The sequence below is a fragment of the Zalophus californianus genome, chromosome 11, assembly GCF_009762305.2.
Source record: "Zalophus californianus isolate mZalCal1 chromosome 11, mZalCal1.pri.v2, whole genome shotgun sequence".
Classification (NCBI taxonomy): Eukaryota; Metazoa; Chordata; class Mammalia; order Carnivora; family Otariidae; genus Zalophus; species Zalophus californianus.
In genome coordinates, this window is record NC_045605.1 from 25,711,686 (window position 1) to 25,735,857 (window position 24,172).

The 24,172-nt window shown below is 48.0% G+C and overlaps 1 protein-coding gene across 3 annotated transcripts in view; it reads left to right on the plus strand.

Moving 5' to 3' along the window:
• The first annotated feature begins 1,814 nt into the window (after positions 1–1,814).
• Positions 1,815–24,172, plus strand: part of ST14 (ST14 transmembrane serine protease matriptase) — a 42,046-nt gene continuing 19,688 nt past the window's right edge. Inside the window, exons 1-3 of one of the 3 annotated variants that reach the window (XM_027579346.2) lie at positions 1,990–2,055; positions 16,248–16,301; positions 23,710–23,869. In XM_027579346.2, coding sequence (XP_027435147.1) covers positions 23,713–23,869 — 157 coding nt within the window. In that variant the 5' untranslated portion in view covers positions 1,990–2,055; positions 16,248–16,301; positions 23,710–23,712. Of the gene's footprint in view, positions 2,056–16,247; positions 16,302–23,486; positions 23,627–23,709; positions 23,870–24,172 lie in introns of those variants that run through there. The other 2 variants (XM_027579344.2, XM_027579345.2) reach the window with 2 other exon arrangements.

Consider the following 24,172-nt stretch of genomic DNA (forward strand, 5'->3'; position numbering starts at 1 on the left):
GTCCACAGCTGGCCATATGACCACACCTAACTTCAAAGGGGAGGGAGTGCAATCTTAGCCCATGCCCAGAAGGCAGAAAATGAAAAACACCCAGTGAACAATGACAACACACTCATGACTACTGTGCGTGACTCTGTCCCCATGTGCAGAGACGAGTGTGAAGGAGAAGGGCTTTTCTGTGCACGAGGAGCATTAGGAGAGGTGCACGTGTTGGGAAGTCTGTTTGCAGAGACCGGGTCCAAACAGGAATGCGGGACAACAAGGCTGCAAAAGAAGACAGGTCACACTGTGAGAGTCATGCTAAGGAGGCTGGATTTGATCCAGAAGACAGGGAAGGTTTTACAGAAGCCATGGCTTAGGAAGAGTAACTTGACTGGTGTGTCCAGGAGGGATCAGAGGGGACCAAACTGGAGACAGGAGATCCATTTGCTTCTTACACAAATCCAGGAAAAGGGTGATGAGGGCTTGTATTCAAGGGGGTCTTTGAAAGGGGGGAGGAAAGAAAGGGCTATACCTGTCAGCTCTTGGAGAGAAAGACTTGGCCAGATTTGGAACTAATTAGATCCAAGGTGTAAGAGGGTGGAGAGTCAGAGATAATTCCAAGATTTTGAGTCTAGGAGACTACCATTACAGCCAGAGGAAGATGGCCAAGTCTGGGAAAGAAGTTTGGGGCTTGCTGATTGCAAAGCAGCGATTTTTATTTTGTTTACTCTTGTTTCCCAGCACCTACAACAGTGCTTAGCATATAATATGTGCTCAGTAATATTTGTTGACTATGTAATACCAGGAGAACACAAATGGAGAAGTTCCCGAGCAATTATTAATGCAGAACCAGCACTCCTTCCTGATGTCAACATTAGGAAGGCAGAGTTACCTATTTGAAGTCATTAGATGAGATGAGTTGTCCAGAAAGGGGAGCCAAAGAGGGGAGGAGGCTGAAGAGACAACTTTGGGAAACTTGACCTTTAGGGACCAGAAAGTAGGACCAGAATCCAGGGAAGGGGTGAGCATTGGAGGATGGGATCAATCAGTACGGGATGTGGCAAACAGGTGAAGGGTGCTGGGAACAGGTAGTATGGCATTTGGTGGAGCAACTGGAGTCTCTGGTCACCCAGCCAGGGAGAGCTGGACACAGACCCCAGTAAGGGCCTCCTAGCAGAGAGGACAGGGCAGCAATGGCCTCCGCCATGAGGACGGAGGGCAGTGGCTGGAGGGGGAGGCTGGGTCAAGGAGCAGTTCTGGTTTCTGTTTGGGTTTGGAGGGGTTATAATTGAGACCTAGTCATGTAGCAAGGTGGAGAGAGATTGCAGACGCCAGAGGGAGGGAGGGAAACCATGGTTGGCATCAAGGAGGCGGATGGAAGGGTTGTCTCCAGGGGCAGAGGGTCACCTCTCGGAGGGGAGGAGAGCGGTGCATTCACTTTTGTTGCTCTTAGATACTCGCCTTGGGCCCGTATGGTTAATGCTAATGGCCACCACCACAGTTAATGCTAATGGCCACCACCACGCAGGTCGCCGAGTCTTACTTGTCCCTCACCTTCCGGGCCGTGGCCTGCTGCTCCCCTTCTCCCCGGGGCCCTGCGCGGGGCGGGAGCGGCGGAGGGGGCGGCATGGGCCGAGGGGGCGGCGGGCCTGGGAAGGCCACACGGACCTGGGAAGGGTGATACGGCGAGGCGGCCGGGCGGCCGGGCGGCGGGGCGGGCCCGGGGAGGCCACACCCTGAAACTACCTGCCCGGGACAGGAAGAGTGAGGGCGAGAGCGACCGCCGGCGGCCGGGACGCCGGGCTGCGACCGGAACTCGGCCCGCCCCGCGCCCCCCGCGGCCCCGCGCCCCCGCGCCCCTCGCGCAGCCCGCGCGCCCCCCTGCGCGGCCGCGCACCCCGCGCCCTCCGCGTCCCCCGCGCCCCGTGGGCGATGGGAGCCAGCCGTCCGCGGGGACCACGCCTCTGAGACTCGCGGCCGGCCACCGGGACCATGAAGAGCAATCGGGCCCGCAAGGGCGGAGGGGGCGCCAAGGACCTCCGCGCGGGACTCAAGTACAGCTCGCGGCCTGAGGTGGGAGAGGGGCGCGGGCTTCGCGCGCGTCGTCGGGGCCCGGGAAGCCACCCCGAGTGGCCGGGAGCTGGGCGATGCGAGCGGGCGCCGAGGGCCCCGGACGCTGCAGCGCCGCGCTTTGTCTTGGCAAAGGGAACCGCTCCATTGCCCATTTGTGGCCCGGGCGCTGGCCGGCCCGACAGGTGGAATTTCCTGTTCGGCGGGTGCCTGGCGGACCTTTGGTACCAGCCCTGCCGCGCGCCAGCCGGCCACGGTGGAGGCGGCAACCCCCAGGTCCTTGGAGACGCCCAATCTCTCCCCCGGCCTTCCTGCCCGCTCAGTCCTTTCCCTGACCCGAAAAAAAGGGCTCCCTCTCGGTCCCTCCATTAACTCTGCGCTATTAGTGCACATCTGGAAAAAGAAGCAGGGAACCAAGGCACGGAGTGGGGTGATTTGGGCCGAGGAAGGGAGGTTTCTAGGGGGCTTTGGACCAGAGCCATCCTTGGCCTCTGCAGGAGTTTGCTTTTTTCATTCCCCGTCAGAAGGCATTTTGTGACCTTTGTAGAGAGCTACTGGGAGACCAGAGCTAAGGTGGTGCTAAGGTGCTAAGGACTCCAGGGTTGGGGTTGCCTGGGCTCCTGGAAGAGGGGATGGAGCTCTTTGGGAAGGTGATTCTCTGGGAAAAGATGTGAGAACATGTGTCTTGAGCCTTTTGGAAGCTCCCAAAGCCTGCAGCTCTTGTTTGACAGACAAAACAATGAGAGACCTCTTGAAAGATCTCAAGGACGTTAAACCTTAATGCAAAGAGTTGGGGATGGGTTGTTCCTTTATTGAAGGACACACCTAGGTGGCGGCATCCAGGCGGGACTAGCAACCAGGCCTCTACCTCTGTCTAGCTGGGACCCCGGGTTTCCCAAAATGCGGGTAAACTCCAGCTCACAGCAGACGCTGAGTGGGCGCTGAGAGGCAGGGGCTGTTTTGGGAGGGAGCTTTCCCCTCTGCAAATGATGGGGGGCTCTGCTGCACCACCGGCTCTTACTTTCTCTCCTGTCCTGGTCCAGGAACATCTGCTGCCCCACATTGTGGCCATTGCTCCAAGTCAGGCCACATTTTGGCGCTCTCTGAAATCAATTCCTTTTCTTCAAGGGGGGGCCTGGTGACTTAGGGAGTTTGCAGAAGACCAGATCCTGGGGCTGCTGTGGTTAGCCAGACCCCAAATAGTCACCGAGGCTGGGTTACTCTTGTTTTCTCCACCCTGCGTGGAAGGAAGCACGGACAGGGCAGCCAGCCTGGAGGCTTGGGATTGGGTTCCTGCTGAGCCGCCCCGCTTGAGGCTGCCGGTTCACCCCATGTATGCCTTTTATCTTCCCTTCTGTAACTGCCATGTTTATGAATCCCTGAGAATTGCCTGCTGGGCCTCTAGCCTCCTGCCTCCTCAGCAGAGGGCCTGCTGTTTGGTATTTGTTATTTCAGGGCTGTTTTTTCCCCTCAACTTCCCTTTCTGGGATCCGTCTTGTCTGTGCTGCCCCTCCGCCCACACTCCCTCCTGACGAGGGGCCAGGCCTGGGGCTCATCTCCACACTCCTCTCAGAACCCCCGACAGCCGGCTTTCTCTTGTCACCTGCAAGCCCTTGCTTATTTTTCCCTTTGGTCCCTGCTGGTTTTCTCATCTTCTGTGAAGCTCACACGTTCTCTCTTCCATTGGGTTCTCCCCTCCACCTCTGATTCTGCGATTTTCCTTCACATAGATCACTCTGTCATGTTATTTCTCCTGCCAGGCTCCATTGAACCAATTCTGTACCTGATCCCAGGCCAGGAATTTTGGAGGAAGGGTTCTCAAAGACAAATAAGATGTGATTGCTTCCATTAAGGAAATCACAGTCCTGAGAGCCATGCTTAGAGACATGTGCAAAAATTAGATGTGATGCAGTGTGTCCTGAAGAAAGTAGCCGACTATGCCCAAAGCTCGTTTCCATTTCCCAGGAAGTCTTCAGATATTCCTTCCCATCCCATGCCTTAGCAGAAATCTCATTCCCCGGATCACCTTGCAGTGTTTGCAGTCAGGGTCTGCAGGCTCGGCCTTGACCTGTTCCCTGATCAGCAGGTGCAGCTGCTGCCCCTGGTTTTGCCCTGGGTGTCAGCAGAGCCTGGCTGGGTCATGCTGAGCCCCGCAGGGGGACTGTTGCTTTCAAGTGCCATGTTCTGGCTACTTCCATTCCTGCATGGATGGAGAAAGGTCCTGTCTGGAGGTTCTTGTGTATGGCTGCATCCTTCCCAAGGCTGATGACTCTAGCCCTTGCCCCACCCCAAGCTGTTCCCATCAAGCAGGAAGTGGCCATCTCAGTGTCCCTACTGTCCCCAGGGCCCTGACGTACACATTGTGTCTGGGGATTGTGTGAACCCTCCCTCCATGATAGCAGGTGTGCAGAGGCCAATTATTATGGCCAGCAATGAGAACTGGAAAGCCTGCCTCACTGAGTGTCTGGGCCCTTGTTGAATATTTGCTGGATCCATTGGTGCCTTCTCAAGTCAGGAGTGCCCTGGGTGGGACTCAGTATCCCCTAGGCATGTGGAGACCAGGACTGGGAAATCAAGTTTGGGGGCTAGGCTGTACAGCTGCGGCTTTTCATAGCGTCATCTCTTTGTGAACTGTTCACACATTCACTCATCCATGTAACAGATATTTATTAGATACCCACTGACAGCAAGTGCCAGGTACTGAACAATAATGCTGAGACAGACCCCAGTCAGGGACCCCCTGCCTGCAGGGAACATCCAGTATGTGTGGGATACAGGGAATTAAGTTCTGTGTGTATGGTAAGTACTAGATTCCAGAGAAGCCCGGGGTGGGTCACGTAGGAGGCATCCACCCCAGGCCCAAAGGGTCAGGGTAGGGGAACTGGGGCATGCGGCCATCTGTGATGTGGTGCCGGAGCGTCCAACATGATGGAGCCAAGACCTGGTGCCTCCACTTTCCTGGCAGGTGATCTCAGAGGTGTTACCTAATGTCTCTGAGCCTCAGTTTCTGTGACTATAAAATGAGGATGACGTGTGTTACAGATTTGTTGCAAGGATTAAAAGGGATACTTTACATCACAGCCCTTTGTAAGTTGCAGGGTGGTGTACACATGGCACAGGTTGGATTTCTGAGTTGGAAAAGGCTTAGTGACCAAGAGGAAGGTGCTGTCGTATTGGTAGCAGGCTTGTGCAGAGGCCAAGAACCCGGGCCGGTGCTGGGGCACTGGCCTCCCAGAACGGCCGGCCTGCCCTGCTGAACACAGGAACTGTCTTAGAGGAGTTGTGGGAAATGAGAGCACCCTTTATGCAGCTTCTGTGGGAAAGATCCTTCTACAGGAAGGAAATGTGAGCTCACGACCACTGTAACTGACTCCTCCTTCCCCTCTTCCTCCTGCCCCCCCCCCCCCCACAACACAAAACTTTAAAACAACTTCCTTCATTCCGGGTTCTCTTGAGTGCGTGCCGGGCTCTCTCAGAGGCCCCTGTGCTGGGAAGGTGTGTGCAGGGGGTGAGGGGAGAGCCAGGAGGGTGGGCGATGGGAAACTGGGATGGTTCGCCTCCCAGGTATTGTGAATGAACAGGGAGCCTACATACTCCAGGGGGCCTCCCTGCACCTTGGTCCCGGAAAGACCTGGACCTTCATGGCTTCATTTGGAAGATGGGGAAACTGAGGCAGAGAAGACAACCCTAGCTTAGTCGCTGCCCAAGTCAGAAGCCTGGGACGTCTAAACCAGTGGGACTCTCCGTGGTGCCAGGGGTGGGGTGGTCTGCCCAGAGCTGGCTTGTTGGTGGGGCACCACATCATCACAGCCTCCCCCACCTGGGCCTCTCACTTGCACCCCCAGGGGGTGTGGCTGCCTGCATTGTGGCCGTGGCCGTGGACAGTGGCCGCTGTGGTGCTGGAGTTCCCCTGGTGTCAGTTCCTTCTCTGGCCTCTGGTCCTGCCCAGACTGTTGGCTCATGTCTCTCCTAAGAGAGAAAGTCTGTTCGTAGAAGAGAGTGTGACCCAGCCCCCTCAGCCCAGGGCCTAAACGTGTTGCTTCTGACATTGTATGTATGCTGCTGGAGTGTTTAGATCATTGCTAGCATTTGGTGAGCATAGACCATGTATTATATACCTCTTAGTATTATTATTACCCCTTCATAGGTGGGGAAAGTGGAGCACAGAGAGGCTAAGTAACTTGCCTAAGGTCACAGAGTGAAACACTAGTGGGATTGGAATCTGAAACCCGGCTCTGTCTGCTGTACTCGGCCTACTGGAGTGTCAGACAGTGCGCTCGGGACTGGATGGATTACTAAGGGTGAGGATTAGTTTGATTTGGGTAGAAACAGGATTTCTCTTCTTAGGATGTTGCTGAGATGCTGGTGGCTTACCATAATTATAATGGCCAATTCGCAGATGGGAATGGGAATTTCTGGGCTTCTCTGAGAATTCTCACTCAGGTGGGCTGTGGTGAGAAGGTGTTTGGGGTTTATTCAGAGTTCTCAGATAGTAATTGCCTCTTTCTCTTTGTTAAGAACTTTTCCAGAAGCAAGTCTCTACTAAAATTTCTGTCTTGGAATCTCATATTTTCTGAATTTGCTTATTCTATCCAGGCTTAGCAACAGAATCCTTAGATTCCTTGGGGCAGTTGGCAAACTGGTCAAAATCTTGGATCCTTTGTTTCTCTGACTCGGTGATGTTAGTGAAAAGGTAGAGCGGACTATGATTACAACCATTTCTACCCATCAGTCAGTATGTGTATTTCAGTTCATCATGTCTCTCTCTTCTCACAGCAACTAAGGGAAAAAAAAGCCCGGTTTACAGATGAGAATACTGAGGCTCCAAAATTTGCATAATAGCCCAAAGGCAATTAGAGGTATACCAGGGTTCAAACCTAGATCTGTGTGTCTTCAAAGCCTAGATCTTAACCGCAAAGCCATTATACAGTTGTATTCCAAGGATGATGGTGATTGATGCATATCCCCAGCAAAGTACTGGAACACATCATTAAACAGAGTGGTGAGCATCAGGCGCCAACACGAGTCCACAAAAACCCCTCACACCAAACTCGTCTGGTTTCCCCTTTTGATGAGGTTACTCATCTGGTAGACCAGGAGACTGGCTGGAGATGTGATTTCAGCAAGGCTTTGAACAAAATGTAGCTTTATTTATTATACACATGATTATGATCACAAAGGCAGTTTTAAAATGAAAAAGGCAAAGATTCACCTACCCAAGCCAACAGATCGGGTTGTTTACATTTTTCATGCCTCCTTACCTGCCTTACCAAATGCATATGTTTTATCGAGTTCCTTGTTGCGGAGACAGTTTGTGTCCTGGGGAATTTCTCTACCAGACTTCTATCTGCTTGGCGTGGTGGAGGCCCAGGGGCTAGAAGACAGGGAGAGTGAGGTCTGGTTCAGGTCTGACAACGAATGTGCCCAAGAGGGTCCATTCGCGGACAAGTCACTCTATGCCGTGGCCTGGGGGTTGCTTCTGCATAGTTCCTGGGTTCTGGGCCATTTCTTGTTTACTAACAATTCTCATGAAGTCTTGGAGAATTTGCTTATCAGCTCTGTAGATGACAGCCTCCAGGGAGGGAAAGGCTATTTCTTGTTTACTAACAATTCTCATGAAGTCTTGGAGTATTTGCTTATCAGCTCTGTAGATGACAGCCTCCAGGGAGGGAAAGGCCCAATACCTCTGCTTACTTAATTCTGAGTCAGAAGGACCTGGACGGCCTGCATGGTGGGGTGTCAGGGATTGTGTCCATCTGCCTTCTGAGTAAATGCTGTGCTTTAGTGCACCACCCTAACACTGGAAACCAAAACCACCTCCCTCCCACGGTTGGGATATGAGGAGGAGACTGAGAAGGAACAAGCTGGACACCACAGTAGAGCCCATATTTTGAGTCAACGGCAAGCTCAGTAGAAGCCAGGCATGTTCTGTGGCTCCCTAAAATGTAAAGGAAATTCCTCCTTTCCCGTATTTTTATTTGGTTAGACCCTTTAAAATTATTATTAAAAAGACCAAGATATACATATTTAAAGAAAATTTGGATAACTCAGATAAATAAAAAGAATTGAGAAATGGGGGAAAGTGCCCTGGAAAGGCATTTTTATAATTTGGTATTGCCTATGCACTTTTTCTAAAAGAAAAAAGTTGCTTTTTTTCTGAATACAAAAGTTAGGAAGGTTTTTTTGTTTGTTTGTTTGTATCAAGCAATATAGAAATACGCAAAGTAGAAAGCAAAATTCCTCTGAAATTCTTTCCCCTGGGTTTTATAACCCCTATAAATAATTTGGCTTGTATTTTCCCACAGTCTCTTTTTAAAAAAATGATTGTATTTATTTATTTATTTGAGAGAGAGGGAGAGTGCGAGCCTGAGCAGGGGGAGGGGCAGAGGGAGAGAGAGAAGCAGACTCCCCACTGAGCAGGGGGCCTGATGCGGGGTTCGATTTCAGGGCCCTGCGATCATGACCTGAGCCGAAGGCAGGCGCTTAACTGACTGAGCCACCCAGGCGCCCCTGGGTGAAACATTTATTAACTGTGTTAACCCATGCTGGGATTGTGGAACAAGACAGCCTGTTTCTCCTATCTTTAAAGAGCAGGTGGTTGACCTTGAGACCGTGAGAGGCTGGGACTGGGGGGGGTGCTTGGGGTGCTAGGGAACACTTGGGAAGTCACCTGACTAAAACAGAGGGAGAGGGGCCCTCCTTGGGAGACACCAGAGTTGAGTTTAGAGGGACGGGAAGTGCTTATATACTTTTTGATTGTCTTTTTTTCATTTAACATCGTTTCTTAGAGTTTTTCATGGTATTACCTACCCTTTGAAAATCCATTTTTGATTGCTGCGTAAGCTTTCATAAAGTGGATATATCATTGTTTATTATTATTTATTTTTATTCTTTTTATGTGCTAATTGAATGCATTATTGGACGATTAATGGAGATAGAGCCCTCCGGAAGAGGGAGGTAATTGACAAACAGCCCCTGTGGAGACCACGCTGGTCCGTGTTTGAATTATGCTGTTGAATTCTGGGCACCATGTCTTCATGGGAACATTGCTACCTGTGAGGTTGTAGATGGCCAGAGGTTTAGAAAACACATCGTTTGAATCATCGAGGGGAACGTGTTTAGCCAGATCAAGAGCAGACTCAGAGCATGACTGCCGACTTGGAGTCTTTCAGGAGCTGTCCAGAGCGGAAGCTATCTGGCCAGTTCTATTGTAATGCTAATGTACAGGAGTTATTGTGATGCTGATCACATTGGTGTGACGGAGAGCTTCCTAAGATTGGTAAGAAAGGAAAATATTATCATCCTTCCCCACTCTCCCCCCCCCCCGGGGGCACCCCCCGTCCAAAGAATGGCCCGGGGAGGATGGGAGATGAGATGGTGTCTACAGTCTGTCCCAGCTCTAAGAATGTGATTCCAAGGACACACTTCGCGGTTTTCACCTCTTTCCTGTCCTTCTGCTTGCACCACAGGGATTCTGGCTCCCTAGAGTGTGGACTTGGGCCTCCAGGCGCCTTCCCCGCAGGGCCGTGCTTTCCTGTTATCCAGGCCTATCCAGGCCTCTCATTCCCACTGACCCCTTGGTTTATTGCTCTATAAACGTGCCTGAGCAGAGGCTTTGGGAATGTAGTCAGTTCCAGGAAGCAAGGTGGGCTTGGGGCTTTCCCACTAACTTCTGCAGATTCCTGGGTCCACTCAGGCAGCTGTTAGAAAGGGTTAACGGAAAAGCTGTTAACACAGACCGGGGTGCCTGTGTGGAATACTTTTTAGCAATAGAAAGAACCAGCTCTTGGTGCCTGCGATGACTCAAATGATTCTCCAGGGAATTTTGCTGAGTGAAAGAAGCCAGTAATCTTAAAAGATTATATGCGGGATGATTCATTATGTGACATTTTTGAAAGGACGGTTTTAGAATAGGAGGATAGACCAGCGGGGAGGTGGGCGTGGCTACCGAAGGGCGGTGGCTGTAGTACCCTACCCCGTAATCAGTTATGTGATCAGTTGCCTGGACCTTAATACTCACACACACTGATGAGTACGAGTAAAATGAGAAACCTACATCAGTGGGTTATATCGGTGTTGTGGTATAATAGTACAATTTTACAAAACGTTACCGTTGGGGGAAACGGGGCAGAGTGTACAAGGGATGTCTTCCTGTGTTATGTCTTATAACTGCACGTGAACCTAGTTCTCTCAATAAAAAAAATGCGGTAAATGAAAAAAGCACTAGCCTGTGAAGTCAGAATGTGGGTTCAGTGAGAAGTCGAGGAAAAGAATGAAAAGAGTTGCATGGCCCTGCCCTCACCTCTTGGCTCTCTCGTTTCACTTCGGGTGTACTCTCTGGTTGTGCTGCTGCCAGTGGATCCACCAGCCCCCTGAATCCCGGACATGGGGCGGGTGGGGGGGGCAGGAGAGGCGAGGGGCGGGCAGAGGATCTCAGGAGATTAAGGACCCCGGGCCCTGGCATACGGGAGGAGGATGAGAGCCTGGGGTAGGGCAGGGGCTGCTTGTGGTGCTCACTGCCACCTGATCTGGTAGCAGAGATTGAATTACAAAAGAGGTTGTGTCCTGGGGGGAACATTTAATTGAAGACTTGGAGAGGGAGAGGCTGGGAGAGTCCATACTTAGGTGGGGCTGCCCAAAGCAGGTGGCCAGGCCAGGTCTGACACCAGAGAGCTTGGGAGGCTGTCAACAAGAACCCTGGGGTGTAGACTGACGATTCTGTCCCCTTCCAGGTAGATGAAGGTACCTTGGGATATGAGTCTGGAAACTCTCCTGGGCCCTGGCACCTGGGAGATTCCCATCTTGCCCTGGGTAGGCTACCCAAGTGTGGCTAGGGAAAAAGAGGTCCCTCATTCAATCAACCAACCAATCAGGTGCTACCTCTGGGCAAGGTCATGGAGGGGGTTGGGGAGAGAAGCAGTATGAAGAAGAAACGGGGGTACCCTGACCCCCTAGGACTGCCTGGTCTTAGCATGGCAGTGGAATATCACTGATGCCAAGTGGCTGGTACGGGTCATAAGGGAGGTGAGGTTCCAAGAGAAAGTTCTGTAGGTGAAGGTGGTCCATGCAGGTTTTCTGGAGGGGCAGAGCCTTGGGCTGTGTTTTCAAGGGCAGGTGGGTTTGGTAGGTGGTGAGGAGAGCAGAGCCATTCTGAGTGGGCAGGATGGGGGCAGCATCCCAGCTCCTTACAGGTGTGGGGGGCTTCCTGGCTGGGGGCAAAGTCAGAGGTGGGGGTAGTCAACACCCCTAGACCAGTGTTGAAGGGCTGAAATGCATATATAGCGTTGGGCCAGCCCTCTCACCTCTTGGGCCCCAGACACGGGTTCTGTCGTAGGTGGAGTTTTGCAGAGTGTTCTTTAAGGTGGTTCCTCTCTGCACTTCAGTGTGCTTGTCTGTACACTGGGGGAGAAGGGATGATAGCTGAACCCCTCGAGAACACCGGCTTTGGAATCTGGAATTCCGCCCTGCCACTTTTTAGCTGTCTGGGGTTTTGATGTTACCCTCCTTTATGCATTTCCTCATCTGGAAATGAAACCTACTCTAGGAATTAGAGATAATTTGTATTTAAAATCCCTAACGGAGCACAAAGATACACAGAAATCATGAATATGTTTGTGGTGGCCTCTCCATCCCTCCCGGAGCTGTGAGGCACGTGGACGAAGGAGGTGAGGGCCCTGGCAACTATCAGGGCATCCCCAGAGCCTCTGTGGGCTTTGACCCCTTTCCTGTAGCCCCCAGGAAGGCTTTGGGTTAGGCATCGTCTAACTCCGTGGCTTGGAAACCTGTCACAGACCTTGAAGGCAATGTTTCAAGGAATAGTCTGGATACCCTCTGGGTCCTGAGGCTACTTGAACCAGTCTGTTTATTATTTTATTATTTTGAGGTTCTGCAAACAATTGCATTCGAAATGGATTTTTAAAAAGATTTATTTACTTGAGAGGGGGAGGAAAGGGCAGAGGGAGAGGGAGAATCTCCAAGCTGACTCCCTGCTGAATGCAGAGCCCGATGTGGGGCTTGATCCCAGGACTCCTGAGATCATGACCTGAGCCAAAATCAGGAGTCACCCACTCAACCGACTGAGCTACCCAGGCGCCCCTGAAATGGATTTTAATGTTTTAAAAAATATTTTGGAAATGACCGGAAACTTGACATGTAGACCGAGGCCTAGAATATAAGTAGATGGCAGACTTGATGGCTTTGCTAGGTGAGTCGCCTCTGGGCTGTGAGCGGGTGCAGAGGTCCCTAGGAGGGCTCCCTTCTCTGCCCCAGGCCAGTCCCCGCCTTCCTCAGAGGGCAGGATGGGAGGGGTGGGTGCTGGGAAGGGAGCACAAGGCCTTCCTGGTGCTTTTGGTCAAGGGCAAGTGACAAGAGGGCAGGGGACACGGGCTACCTTTGAGGCTGCACGGTTGTTTTGTTTGTTTCATTGTAATATTTGAACTTGAACTCTGGCTGTTCGACGAGACCAGAGGGAGGGATGGGCCTTGGTCAATTTAGGCAGGTTGATGGACTGTGGGTGGAGAAATGAGAATCGAAGGACGATAGTAGGGAGGCCTCTGTCATTAGCAGGAATCAGCTAATTATGTTTTACAACACCTCTACTTAGAAGGCTGGAAGGGTTATTAACCCACTTTTTCGAGGGGGAAAACTGAGGCACAGTGAGAAATATTTTCCCCAGTGGCTCAGGGTTCTCAGGCCCGACCCCTCATCCAGGTGATGACCAACCCAACCCCTCAAAAAGGAAAGAAGGAATTTGGATCTGTGGGTCTGTTTTCTATTCCCTTGTGGGGTCTTGCTGTGGGGGTGTGTGGCCCCGACCCGTGGCTGTGTGGGCAGGGTCTGGCGAGGGGACCCGGCGGGACACCTGAAGCAGCCAGATACTGGCCGTGAGAGCACTATGGGGTCTCAGTGCAGACAGAGCGCCCACGGTGGCTGAGTCAGGCCCCAGGGGACTTTCCTTCCTGCTCCGACCAAGTGAGCAGAGTGGTGATTTACTTCCTTCAGGTAGAAACTGTTGGCTGTGGGTCAGCTTTTTGCTCCCCTAGATGGTCACAGATCCACAGGTAATTCTGGATCCTCCTTGGGGCCCCAAAGCCTCACCTGTTTCCCAGCAGCTGCTTCTGGTGTGTCAGCTGAGGACAGGGACGGGGTCAAAGGGCAAGGGTGAGAGGGTTGGGCACCAAAAAGGGTTTAGGGATTTCACCGCCTGCTGACCAGGCCTCAGCTGGGAGTGCGCCTCTCTGAGGAGCTCTGGTGGCAGCCTCAGCGACTTCGGGGTGACGCTGATCCCCTATTCCGGGACCCTCTTGTGGGAGGATCCCAGGGCAAGAAGCAAAGCGCAGCCCGTATAGCAGGTTCCTCACATGCAGGTGGTTTAAAATGGGGCGGGTGATACTCAACCTCGCAGGCTCCTCACAGCAATGGGAAGTGGGTGAGCCAGGCAGGCAGCCTCTGGAAGATGGCAGGCAGCCTTTCTTGAACTGTCAGGTTCCTAAGAATCACCTGGGGGTCTTGTTAAACTTCCAGATGCCAGAGCCCTGCCCCTGACCTCCTGTATCAGAATCTCCAGGGAGAGGGGCTTGGGAATCTGGATGCCGGGCAAGCACTGTGTTTACTTTATTTTATTCTTTTATGATTTTTCATGACCTGACAAGCCTGGGAAATGCTGAAGTGGTATGATCATGGGAACTGGAGCCTCATGTGGGTTTCTTGAGACTCCTAGCTTCTGTGGGATCGATTGCCTCAGCGTGGTTGAGTGGGTGGAGGATTTCAGTGTGGGTTTTCTTTCCCCTCTCATTTGTCCCCTCTGTCCCTCCCCCCCCGCCGTGCTGAACAAATCAAGTGTCCTCTCTGTGCTGGTCACTGGGGAGTCTCTGCCTTCGGGGAGCCTGTGCATGGGCTGGCCGTTCTCTGTCCACAGCAGCTGAGTTTGGAGAGAGCCCAGCTACGTAGGGACCCACCTCCCTTCCTAATCAGCAACTGGAAAAAGAGGCCTTTCTCCAGGGTCACCTCTGGTGGGTCAGTTCTGTGCATGTCTGTGCTCAGTATCGCCCAGGATGACCAATACAGCGCTCGTGTTCGGAGGTCATTCTTTGCCCTGTTGTGTCAGGTAACTTTGAGCCATGCTGTATTTCTGGGGAATTTGGCCAGGATTAGACTCGAACCGGCATCAGGGGGGGTGGCCCCGGGGAGTTACGCTGGCTTTGTCTTGCTCCTTGCAAAAGAGGGCTTTTTCGAGTGCTACAGAATACCTCCTCACCTTGGAAAACCATTGCAGAGGCTCCGACTATTGTCCTTTCCTGCTTGAACAATCTGAGGGATGTTTGCATGACCGTGCTGTGTGGTGGATGGTGGAATTGGGACCCATCTCATCTGGTGGTGGGTACACTAGCCACCAAAGCTGGAGGTGAAGAGCATCTGCCACAAGTCGGCAACAGAGCTGATGGTGTCACATGAAGCCAGCCACCCTTGTCCTCATCTCAGGCCGGAGCAAAACACCTGTGTCTCCCGCCAGTGACATCACCTCTGCCCCTTGATCTTGACCTTCAGCAGCAGAAGCAGATTACCAGTTGTGTGATGTCATCCCAAGACTCTGAGTGACTTCTTTAGTGTTTAGTTTCATACCCTGCCTTCCCATCAGGTCCCACCCAGCTGTAGCCAAATGAGGAACAATCTTCAAAAAAACAAACAAACAAAAAAAGTCTAGCGTGAAGATTAATTTTTTTCCCCCATCCGTTCTGATTGAAATCTTGTGTAGATTTTTGGTTAGTTGGTGTTATTTTTGCTGTTTACAAATGTACACACTTACCAGTTGCCTTTTCTCTAGTGAGGAGCACATTCTGAGCTACAATGGCAGGTTCTGGCTTTGGATTTGCTGGTCCCTGGAGCCCGTGAGAGGGTGGGTCCTGGAGAGTTGGAGCTGGTGACAGGGAACCTGGGAGAAGATTCCTTTCAAAGTGGAAGGATTTTTTTTTTTTTTTTTTTTTGGTTGACTTGGACACCAGGTTTTGTTTGCTTAGCATTTAGCTTTCAGGTCTGGTGAGTTTTTTACTTGATGGGAGTCCGGTGACTGCAAGAGTCTTTCTTATATCATCACATACCTTCTCTAAGTCAATTTCTTTTGGACAGTCCCTGGATTTCTGGACTGTACCTCCTGTTTCCCTCCAGGAAGTTGGACGGAAATGGTGGTAATTTGATCTTGTCCCTGCAGCCTGTCCCTTGGGTTCTACCCCTTCAATCCTCCTGGTTTTCAGTGTGTGTGTACTCCAAGCCCTTTATATGCATCTGTCCTTTGGGAAGTCATTCCTTGCTCTCTTGTCTGAGCTGGCCTTGAGCCATCCTGTGTTTCTGGGGACTCTGGCCGTGATCTAACTTGAGCTGGCCAGTGGGAACTGGCCACAAGAGCTTTGTAGCTTCTGTCTCTATTCATGATAAGCAAGCACCTGGCTTCACAGCACTGAGATTTTATGTGCACCTGCTGATGTGTTTACTTTTATGAAAGAGAGAAAGAAGAGGCAGAAGCAGGGACTGGCATACTTTGTCTCCCGTTGGCTTTATGGCCCTGCAGAGAGATTGGTATGTGCAGAGAGATGGTTATGTATGCAGTGGAGATCTAGTGGATGGGAGCTCCCTGTCCCCCCCTCCTCTGGAGGCGGATGGATCATGTGCGGGCCTGAAACCCCACGTGGGGTTGGAAGGACATGGCTCTTGTCTCGGCTTTGCTGCTTTCTGACCTCACTGCCTTTGTGACTTTGGACAGGTCACTCCCTCTCTGTCAGCCTCAGTTTCCTTATCAATAAAGTGACTAGGTTAGGCAAGATGATCTCTAATATGCCTAAGAATGGAGCTGAGAGTAGGGTTATAAAAGGAAACAGTCTAGTTACTGATTAAACAGCATGTCTGGGCAGAGTGGAGCCCCAGAATTCACACAGTAGGGACAACCAAGGCCCTGCCATTGAGCCAGTCCCAAAGCTGACAGTTTTGCTGTATAGCAAGGCTGGGGGTGGCCCCTGGGGTCCACTGTCCATGCTGTCAGCCACTTTCCCCTTCCCAAGGAGCTTGCTTTCCATTTCCCTTAATACCTGCTTCCTGAGTTCCTGAAGCAGATCACATTGGGAGGTAGAAAACCAGGCTTAAATCTGGGTCTGCCACCAAGTCTGTTGGCTTGCAGTCATCATTTTTCCCTGCCTTATCTATAGAGTGGGCGTGATGGCACCAGTCATGAATGATTCCAGGATTGTTGTGAGGATCAGGTAAGAAAATATTGTGCAATTACTCTGAAAATTGAAAATAAACTTCATAAGCTATTATTTTGTTACATTTTTACCTAACACATGTAAACATACACACACTCTATTCAGAGAGTCTAGCCAAAGCCTTACTATTTTTTCATTTGTAAATCTGATTAGACTACCAAGGACCATTGGGCATTTAATGAAAAATCTACACCCTGAAAGAGAAAGGTGAAGACAAAGTTCTAATGTAAAAAAAAAAACAAAAAAAACCAAATTAGTATCCTAAGAAAGACCAAGAAGGTAGTGCATTCATAAAATAAGAAAAGTCTGCTCTATAAAGTAACCGTCAAAGAATAAAACAACAGTCTTGGGAGTGAAATATATGATTTTTAAAATTAAAAAAAAAGATTCATTGCCTTTATAATAAGGCTTGAGATTAGGTGACATTGGTCCTCCAGTTTTGTTCTTTTTATTCAGAGTCTTTTGCATTTCCATATGAATTTCAGAAGCACTTCAGCAATTTCTCCAAAAAGCCTGCTGAGATTTTGATCAAGATTATATTGAATCTCTAGACAGATTTGAGGAGAATAGCCAAATATATTGAGTCTTCTAATCCATGAACCTGGGATATTACTTGATTTATTTAGGTCTTTTAAAATTTCTCTCACAGTTTCGTATTTTTTAGTGTACAGATGTTGTATATCCCTTGTCAGATTTGCCCCGTAAGTATTTCATATTTATTGTAAATAGTATTTAAAAATTCTCTAAATTTCCAGTTGGCCATTGCTAATATGTAGAAATATAGTTGATTTTGGTGTATTAATTTTGAATCCTGCAACCTGGCTAAACTCACTTAGTATTTCAAAAGCTTTTTTGGGGGCGCCTGGGTGGCTCAGTCATTAAGCGTCTGCCTTCGGCTCAGGTCATGATCCTAGGGTCCTGGAATCGAGCCCTGCATTGGGCTCCCTGCTCTGCGGGAAGCCTGCTTCTCCCTCTCCCACTCCCCCTGCTTGTGTTCCCTCTCTCGCTGTCTCTCTCTCTGTCAAAATAAATAAATAAAATCTTAAACAAAAAGTGTTTTGATGTACAAAGCTACAGTAATGAAGACAGTACGGTATTAGCATAAACATACATAAAGAGGTCAATTGAACAGAATGGATCTGGGAATAGACCCACATTAAACATTATTAAAGAGAGCAATGGAATAGAATGGAGTCTGGAAATAGACCCAAAAATATATGGACAACTGATTAAAAAAATTAAAAAATAATTCAAAAATAATTTTTTTTAAGTAAGCTCTTTCCCCAACAGGCGCTTGAACTCTTGACCCTGAGATCAAGAGTTGCCTGCTCTACCAACAGCCAGTCAGGCGCCCCTTGGACAACTGATTTTTGATAAAGAGGCAAAGACAACTCAGTAGACAAAGGATGGTTTGTGCAACAAATTATAGTGGAACAATTGGATATCCATATAAAAAAAGAAAGAAAGAAAGAAAGAAAGAAAGAAAGAAAAAGAACTTTCATCTATACCTTGCACCAAATAAAAAAATTTTTAATTCAAAATGGGTTATAGGTCCAAGGCGCCTGGGTGGCTCAGTCGTTAAGCGTCTGCCTTCGGCTCAGGTCATGATCCCAGGGTCCTGGGATCGAGTCCCGCATCGGGCTCCCTGCTCAGCGGGAGGCCTGCTTCTCCCTCTGCCACTCCCTCTTTTTTGATTTTATTTATTAATTTGACAGAGAGAGAGAGAGAGAGCGCGCGAGAGCAGGAACACAAGCAGGGGGAGTGGCAGAGGGAGAAGCAGGCCTCCCGCTGAGCAGGGAGCCCGATGCGGGACTCGATCCCAGGACCCTGGGATCATGACCTGAGCCGAAGGCAGACGCTTAACGACTGAGCCACCCAGGTGCCCTCAAATAAATAAATAAAATCTTTAAAACAAAAAAACCAAAATGGGTTATAGGCCCAAATGTAAACCTAAAACTGTTGGAAGAAAACATAGGAGAAAATCTTTGTTGTTTTGGATTAGGCAAAGATTTCTTAGATACAACACCAAAATCACAATCCATAAAAGAAAAACTTGACAAACTGAATTCATCAAAATGAAAATCTTCTCTTCTTCAAAAGACCCTGTTAAGAGAATGAAAATACAAGCTGCAGACTAGGAGAAAATCTTTGCAAATTATATATCTGTTAAAAGATTTGTATCCAGAATATATTGAAAGAACTCTCAAAACTCAGTAATGTGAAGATAAGCAAACCAATTTTAAAAACTAGGGAAAAGATTTGAAAAGACACTTCTCCAAAGAAGACAAACAGATGGCAATTTAAGCACATGAAAAGATGCTCAACATCATTAGTCATCAGGGAAAAGCAACTTAAGACCACAGTGAGATACCACTATACATCTATTAGAATCGCTAAAATGAAAAAGATCGACCATACCAAATGTTGGGTAAGATGTGGACAATGGGAGTCCTCGTCCACTGCTGATGGGAATGTAAAATGATACAGTCACTTTGGGAAACAGTTTGGTGGCTTCTTACAAAGTTAAGAAAAAACCTGTCATGCAAACTTGCTATTCCACTCATAGGTATTTATCCAAGAGAAATGAAAGCATATGCCAATACGAGGATTTGTACAGGAATGTTTATAGCAGCTTTATTTAGAATAGCCTCAAATTAAAAACACCCCAAATGTTCATCAACAGATGAATAAGTAAACAAATTGTTGTATATACATGCAATGGGATACTACTCAAGAATAGAAAGGAATGCACTGTTAACGTAATAAACCTAGTGTCGTGGATGAATCTCAAAATATTATGCTGAGTAAAAGAAGCCAGACAATAAGGAGTACATGCTGTATAATTCCATTTTTATAAAGTTCTAGAACAAAGCAAATTAGGAAGCAGGTAAGTGGTTGCTTTGGGACTGGAAAGGGAATCAGGGAGAAATGGGAGGGAAGGGCCAAGAGGAAACTTTTGAAGATGACAGATAATGTTTATTATCTTGATTGTGGTGATGGTTTCATGGGTGTATATATGTGCCAAAAATTGCACACTTTAAATATGTACAGTTTATTTTGTGTCAACTATATGTCAGTGAAGCTATTTTTAAAATTCCATAGAAGGTTCACAAGAGTAAATTTAAAAAATCCCAGAATAGAACCAAATGACAAAGAAATGTAAAATATGAGAGCGGGGAAAAAACACCAGGGAGAGATGCAAAGGATCTCCTCTATCCTTGGTGTCCTGAAATTTCATCATGATATATTTAGTTAAGCATGCTCTTTCATTTCATTCATCTTTGAATTTAAAGTTATGTGCCTCTCTTTAGCTCTTGGAAATATTCTTACAGTATTCTTTGATAATGTCCACTCCCAGGTTCAGGAATTGGGCTCAAGCTATGAGATAGAGGAGAGCTGGGGAAGGGCATTGTTAGAAATCCCAGATCCCCACTTCGATCCCAAACAAACATACCCCTACCCCACCAGTCCCCCATAAGGAATGGGAAATTGATTTCTCTAGACTTGAGGACACTAGGTATAGAGGAAGGCTGTAGTGAGGGGTGAAGAATAGTCAAAGGCCTAGTCTCTCATGTGTTTCAGAATGCTAGTGGCTGGGTTTAAATCAATCTTTCCAGGATATTAGAAAATTATTCTCTGGAGCAATTAAACCATCCCATAGAAGAGATAGACCTAACTTAACAGTTGGGAGTGCCTAGTAAAAAAAAAATCTGGCTAGCCACTTAATTGTAGCCTACAGCAAAGCCACTGGTGGCAAACCATACACACAGAGCTCCCAAACTGCTTTTAGGACCTCATTCCTAAATATGAATGAACAACCAAACACCCTGAGGCATTTGAGGAAAGTCTTCAACATGAAAAAGAAAGTCAAAAACAGAGAACAAGTACTTAATAGCAATATAAAGATGAGAAGATTTTGCATCCAAAATTCAGAGAATAAGAAAGAGGAAAATTCAACAAGAAAGAACTCTTGGAAATGAGTTCACAGCAGAAATGAAGAGTTCAGTGGAAAAGTTAAAAAACAATGAGACGGGCGTGCCTGGCTGGTTCTGTTGGTAGAACATACAACTCTTGATCTTGAGGTCATGAGTTTGAGCCCCATGTTGGGTGTAGAGATTACTTAAAAAAGAAAAAAGTGAGATGGATAATAGAGAAAGGATAAGTAGAGAATCAATGTAATAGGAATTGCAGAAGGACTAGAGAAAATGAAGGGGAAGACATAATTTAAGAAATAATACAGGCATACTTTGGAGATAGTGTGGGTTCAGTTCCAGGTCACTGCAATAAAACAAATGTCACAATAAAGGAAGTCAAATGAATTTTTTGGTTTCCCAGTGCTTATAAAAGTTACGTTTACACTATACAAAAAACAATGTATATACTTAATTTAAAAATACTTTATTACTAATAAATGTCAAACATCATCTGAGCTCTCAGTGAGTCATAATCACTGATGACAGATCACCATAACAGATATAATAATAATGAGAAGTTTTGAAATATTGCAAGAATTAGCAAAATGTGACACAGAAACTGGAAGTGAAAATGGCACTGATAGGGACTCCTGGGTGGCTCAGTTGGTTGGGCGTCTGCCTTCGGCTCAGGTGGTGATCTCAGGGTGCTGGGGTTGAATCCCTCATCAGGCTCTTCACTCAGCGGGCAGTCTGCTTCTCCCTCTGCCTGCTGCTTTGCCTGCTTGTATTCTCTCTCTCTCTGACAAATAAATACATACAAACTTAAAAAAAATTTATAAAAAATTTTTAAAAAATGGCACCGATAGACTTGCTTGACACACGGTGCCACAAACCTCTAATTTGTAAAAAATGTGTTATCTGTGAAGTGCAATAAAGCAAAGCACAAAACAAAGTATGCTTGTACAAGAAAGTTTCCCAGACTGAAAGATATGAATTTCCAAATTCAAAGGGCAGGTGGAGAGAGCTCAGCATAATGAAATTTAAAGACCCAATTCAAAGCATATCCTCAAAGCTTTCAGATAGGGATAACAAATTATGAATAAGAAAAAATGGATTTGTACTGTTACCTTATTTCTCAAAAGCAAAATTAGAAGCTAAAAAACAATGGAGCCTTCAAAATTTTAAGTGAAAATTATTTGAAACCTATAGTTCTATACCCAGCTAAACTATCAACAAATGTGTGTCAGGTACTCAGAAACATGCAAAGTCTGAAAAATTTTCTCTCTTGGGAAGCTACTGAGGTATGTATTCCACCAAAATGAAGTAAACCAAGAAAGATGAACACATGGAATCCAGGAAATAGGGGTTTTTAACACAAGAGGGAGAGGAAGGAAATTCCCAGTGTGATATTGCAGGAAGTTCCAGACAATAGCTATAGGAAAGGGCAGAGAGTCCTAGGGAGGGAAGCTTCCAGGAAAAAATGAAGTGGGAAGGTTGACAGACTTTATGTGTGGAAGATTAGAAGAGTATTACAGAGCTCTTAGATTGTATAGAAAGACCTGGGTATATGTTAAAAAGAAACCCAAGTAAATGAATTTTGCAGCAGGAGAAATAAATTAGTTGTACTGGGAAGGAAACAATAGTGAACAGTATTTCCAAAGACTAATACAGTTGACCTCTGAACAACACGGGTTTGAATTGCGTGGTCCCACTTATATGCGGGTTTTTTTTTTTAATATATAAATACAGTATAGTACTATAAATGTATTTTCTCTTACGATTTTCTTAACATTTTCTTTTCCCTAGCTTACCTTATTGTACAATATGTAATACATATAACATACAAAATATGTGTTAATCAGTAAGTCTTCTCATCAACAGTGGGCTATGAGTAGTTTTGGGTGAGTCAAAATTTACATGTGGATTTTTGATTGTGTAGGGGTGGATACCCCTAACCCTCCAAGGGCCAACTGTAATGAAAATATAGAGTGTGGATATAATTTAAAACAAAACAAAACAAAAAAAACTTTAGCCCTGTAACTATTGGGAGTATGGGTGAGACAAAGAAAGGATATTAAAATTCAAATTATCATAATAGTAAGTCAGATGCTTATATTTTAAATAGATGAATCAAGAGATAGTGTTATTTAGAAATATGGAGATAAATTCCACAATAAGCAGATCATGAAAGCATTTTAGGTGATCACCTCTGGGCTGTGTTTCTTTCCTTTCTAAAAATTTATTTTATTGAGCTATAATTGACATAGAACATTGTGTAATGTTTAAGGTATAGAACATGTTGATTTGATACATTTATATATTGCAATATGATTACCAAAGTAGAGTTAGCAATGGGGTGTGTTTCTGTACGCAGTATTAGGGTCACAAAAATAACCAATTATGAAACAGAAATATGAGTATCCAGGGTGGCAGGAATGGGGAGACTCATAATGGTGAAGTTAATAGATGATGTTTAAATGTAACAAATCAAGAAATGTCAGTTCAAGCACATCATTGAGAGCATGAGGAGGACAACAGAAGAACCACATCTGGAAACACATTGTTAAAATGGCTGCATCTGTGGAATTTGTGGGTGGGGGCTATTGCTTTGATCACATACCCTTTTGGAATGGGTCTGAGGTAGTTAAAGCTGAAAGGGCAGAGCTCCTCTCCGGGGTTTAGGGCAGACAGAGTGTGTTATAGTGCTGAAGAGTTTGCCTCCCTGTCATTACGGGCCTGTAGACACCCCAGCCGCCATATTCCTACTGCTCTCTTCCTGGAGAGCCCCTGACTGGGAGGAGCCTAGGAAGGAAGCTGTCGCCCTGTTTATTGGAAGTTTTGCTTTTCCTGCTCTCAGGTGAGCGTGGGTGTGGATTCCAGTAGTGACCTAGCCTCATGTCACCTTGAGATCCCGGACTGGGACACTTGAGGCGGGAATCAGTGGCTGGTTCCATGGTGGCATGGCAGGGCTGCCCGGGTTTACTGCCTTTTTATTTCGGGCTGGTTAAACATTGGCAGAGCAAGGCCACTGGGTAGGGTGTACAGTTTCTGTGCGGCCCATAGGCTCCTGCCCCCCCTTCCCCCTCCGTGATCAGTGGGGACTGAAGCTGGCAGGGGCTCTCTGCACCACACCCCAGGGCTGTGTCAGCTGAAGGAGGGGCTGCCTGTAGAAGTTGACGCAGCCAATCATGGCCCTGGGCATGGCCCTTTCTCCTCACACACGGGCATTTACCTGCGTCAAAGATGATTCATTTGAGTGGAAAGCCTCCATGACTGGGTTTCATTTTCATTTAAACTATCAATTCTTAAGCGATACATGTATGGTGCTGCCCAGACACGGGATGCATGGATGAGAAGGCCACTTCTCATTTCTCCTTGCTTTTTTCTCCAAGCGGGACTTTACAAAGGGTAAACCTTCTTCCTGGAGCAGGGCTGGGGAGGCTGTTGAGGGGAGGGAGAGTGTCTGAGCTGTGTTGCATTTCTCTGTTCAGAGCATGAACGGTGTTGAGGAAGGCGTGGAGTTCCTGCCAGTCAACAACACCAAGAAGGTTGAGAAGCGGGGCCCGAAGCGTTGGGTGGTGCTGGTGGCCGTGCTGATTGGCTTATTCTTGCTTTCTATCGTGGCATGTTTCCTGGTGTGGCACTTCCAGTGTGAGTAAAGCCAGGGGTTGGCTCTGGGGCGGGTGGTTTGGGGGTGGCTGTACCTCCCCTCTCAGTAGACGGATGCAGGGGCTACCGGTTGTGGGGGACATGAGGGAGAGAACAGGGGATGCAGGTGGGGGACAGGTGAGGAAGGGTCCAGGGCTCTGTCTCCCCTGGCTCTTTGAAGCCATAAGGGAGGAGTGTTGGCCCAGAGGCTCATGTGTCCACTGGCCCCTCCTGGCATTCGCTCCCTGGGGGTTGCTGAGGGCAGCTTGAGGATGGTGGCAGGGACGGTGTCGCTTCTTCTGACCA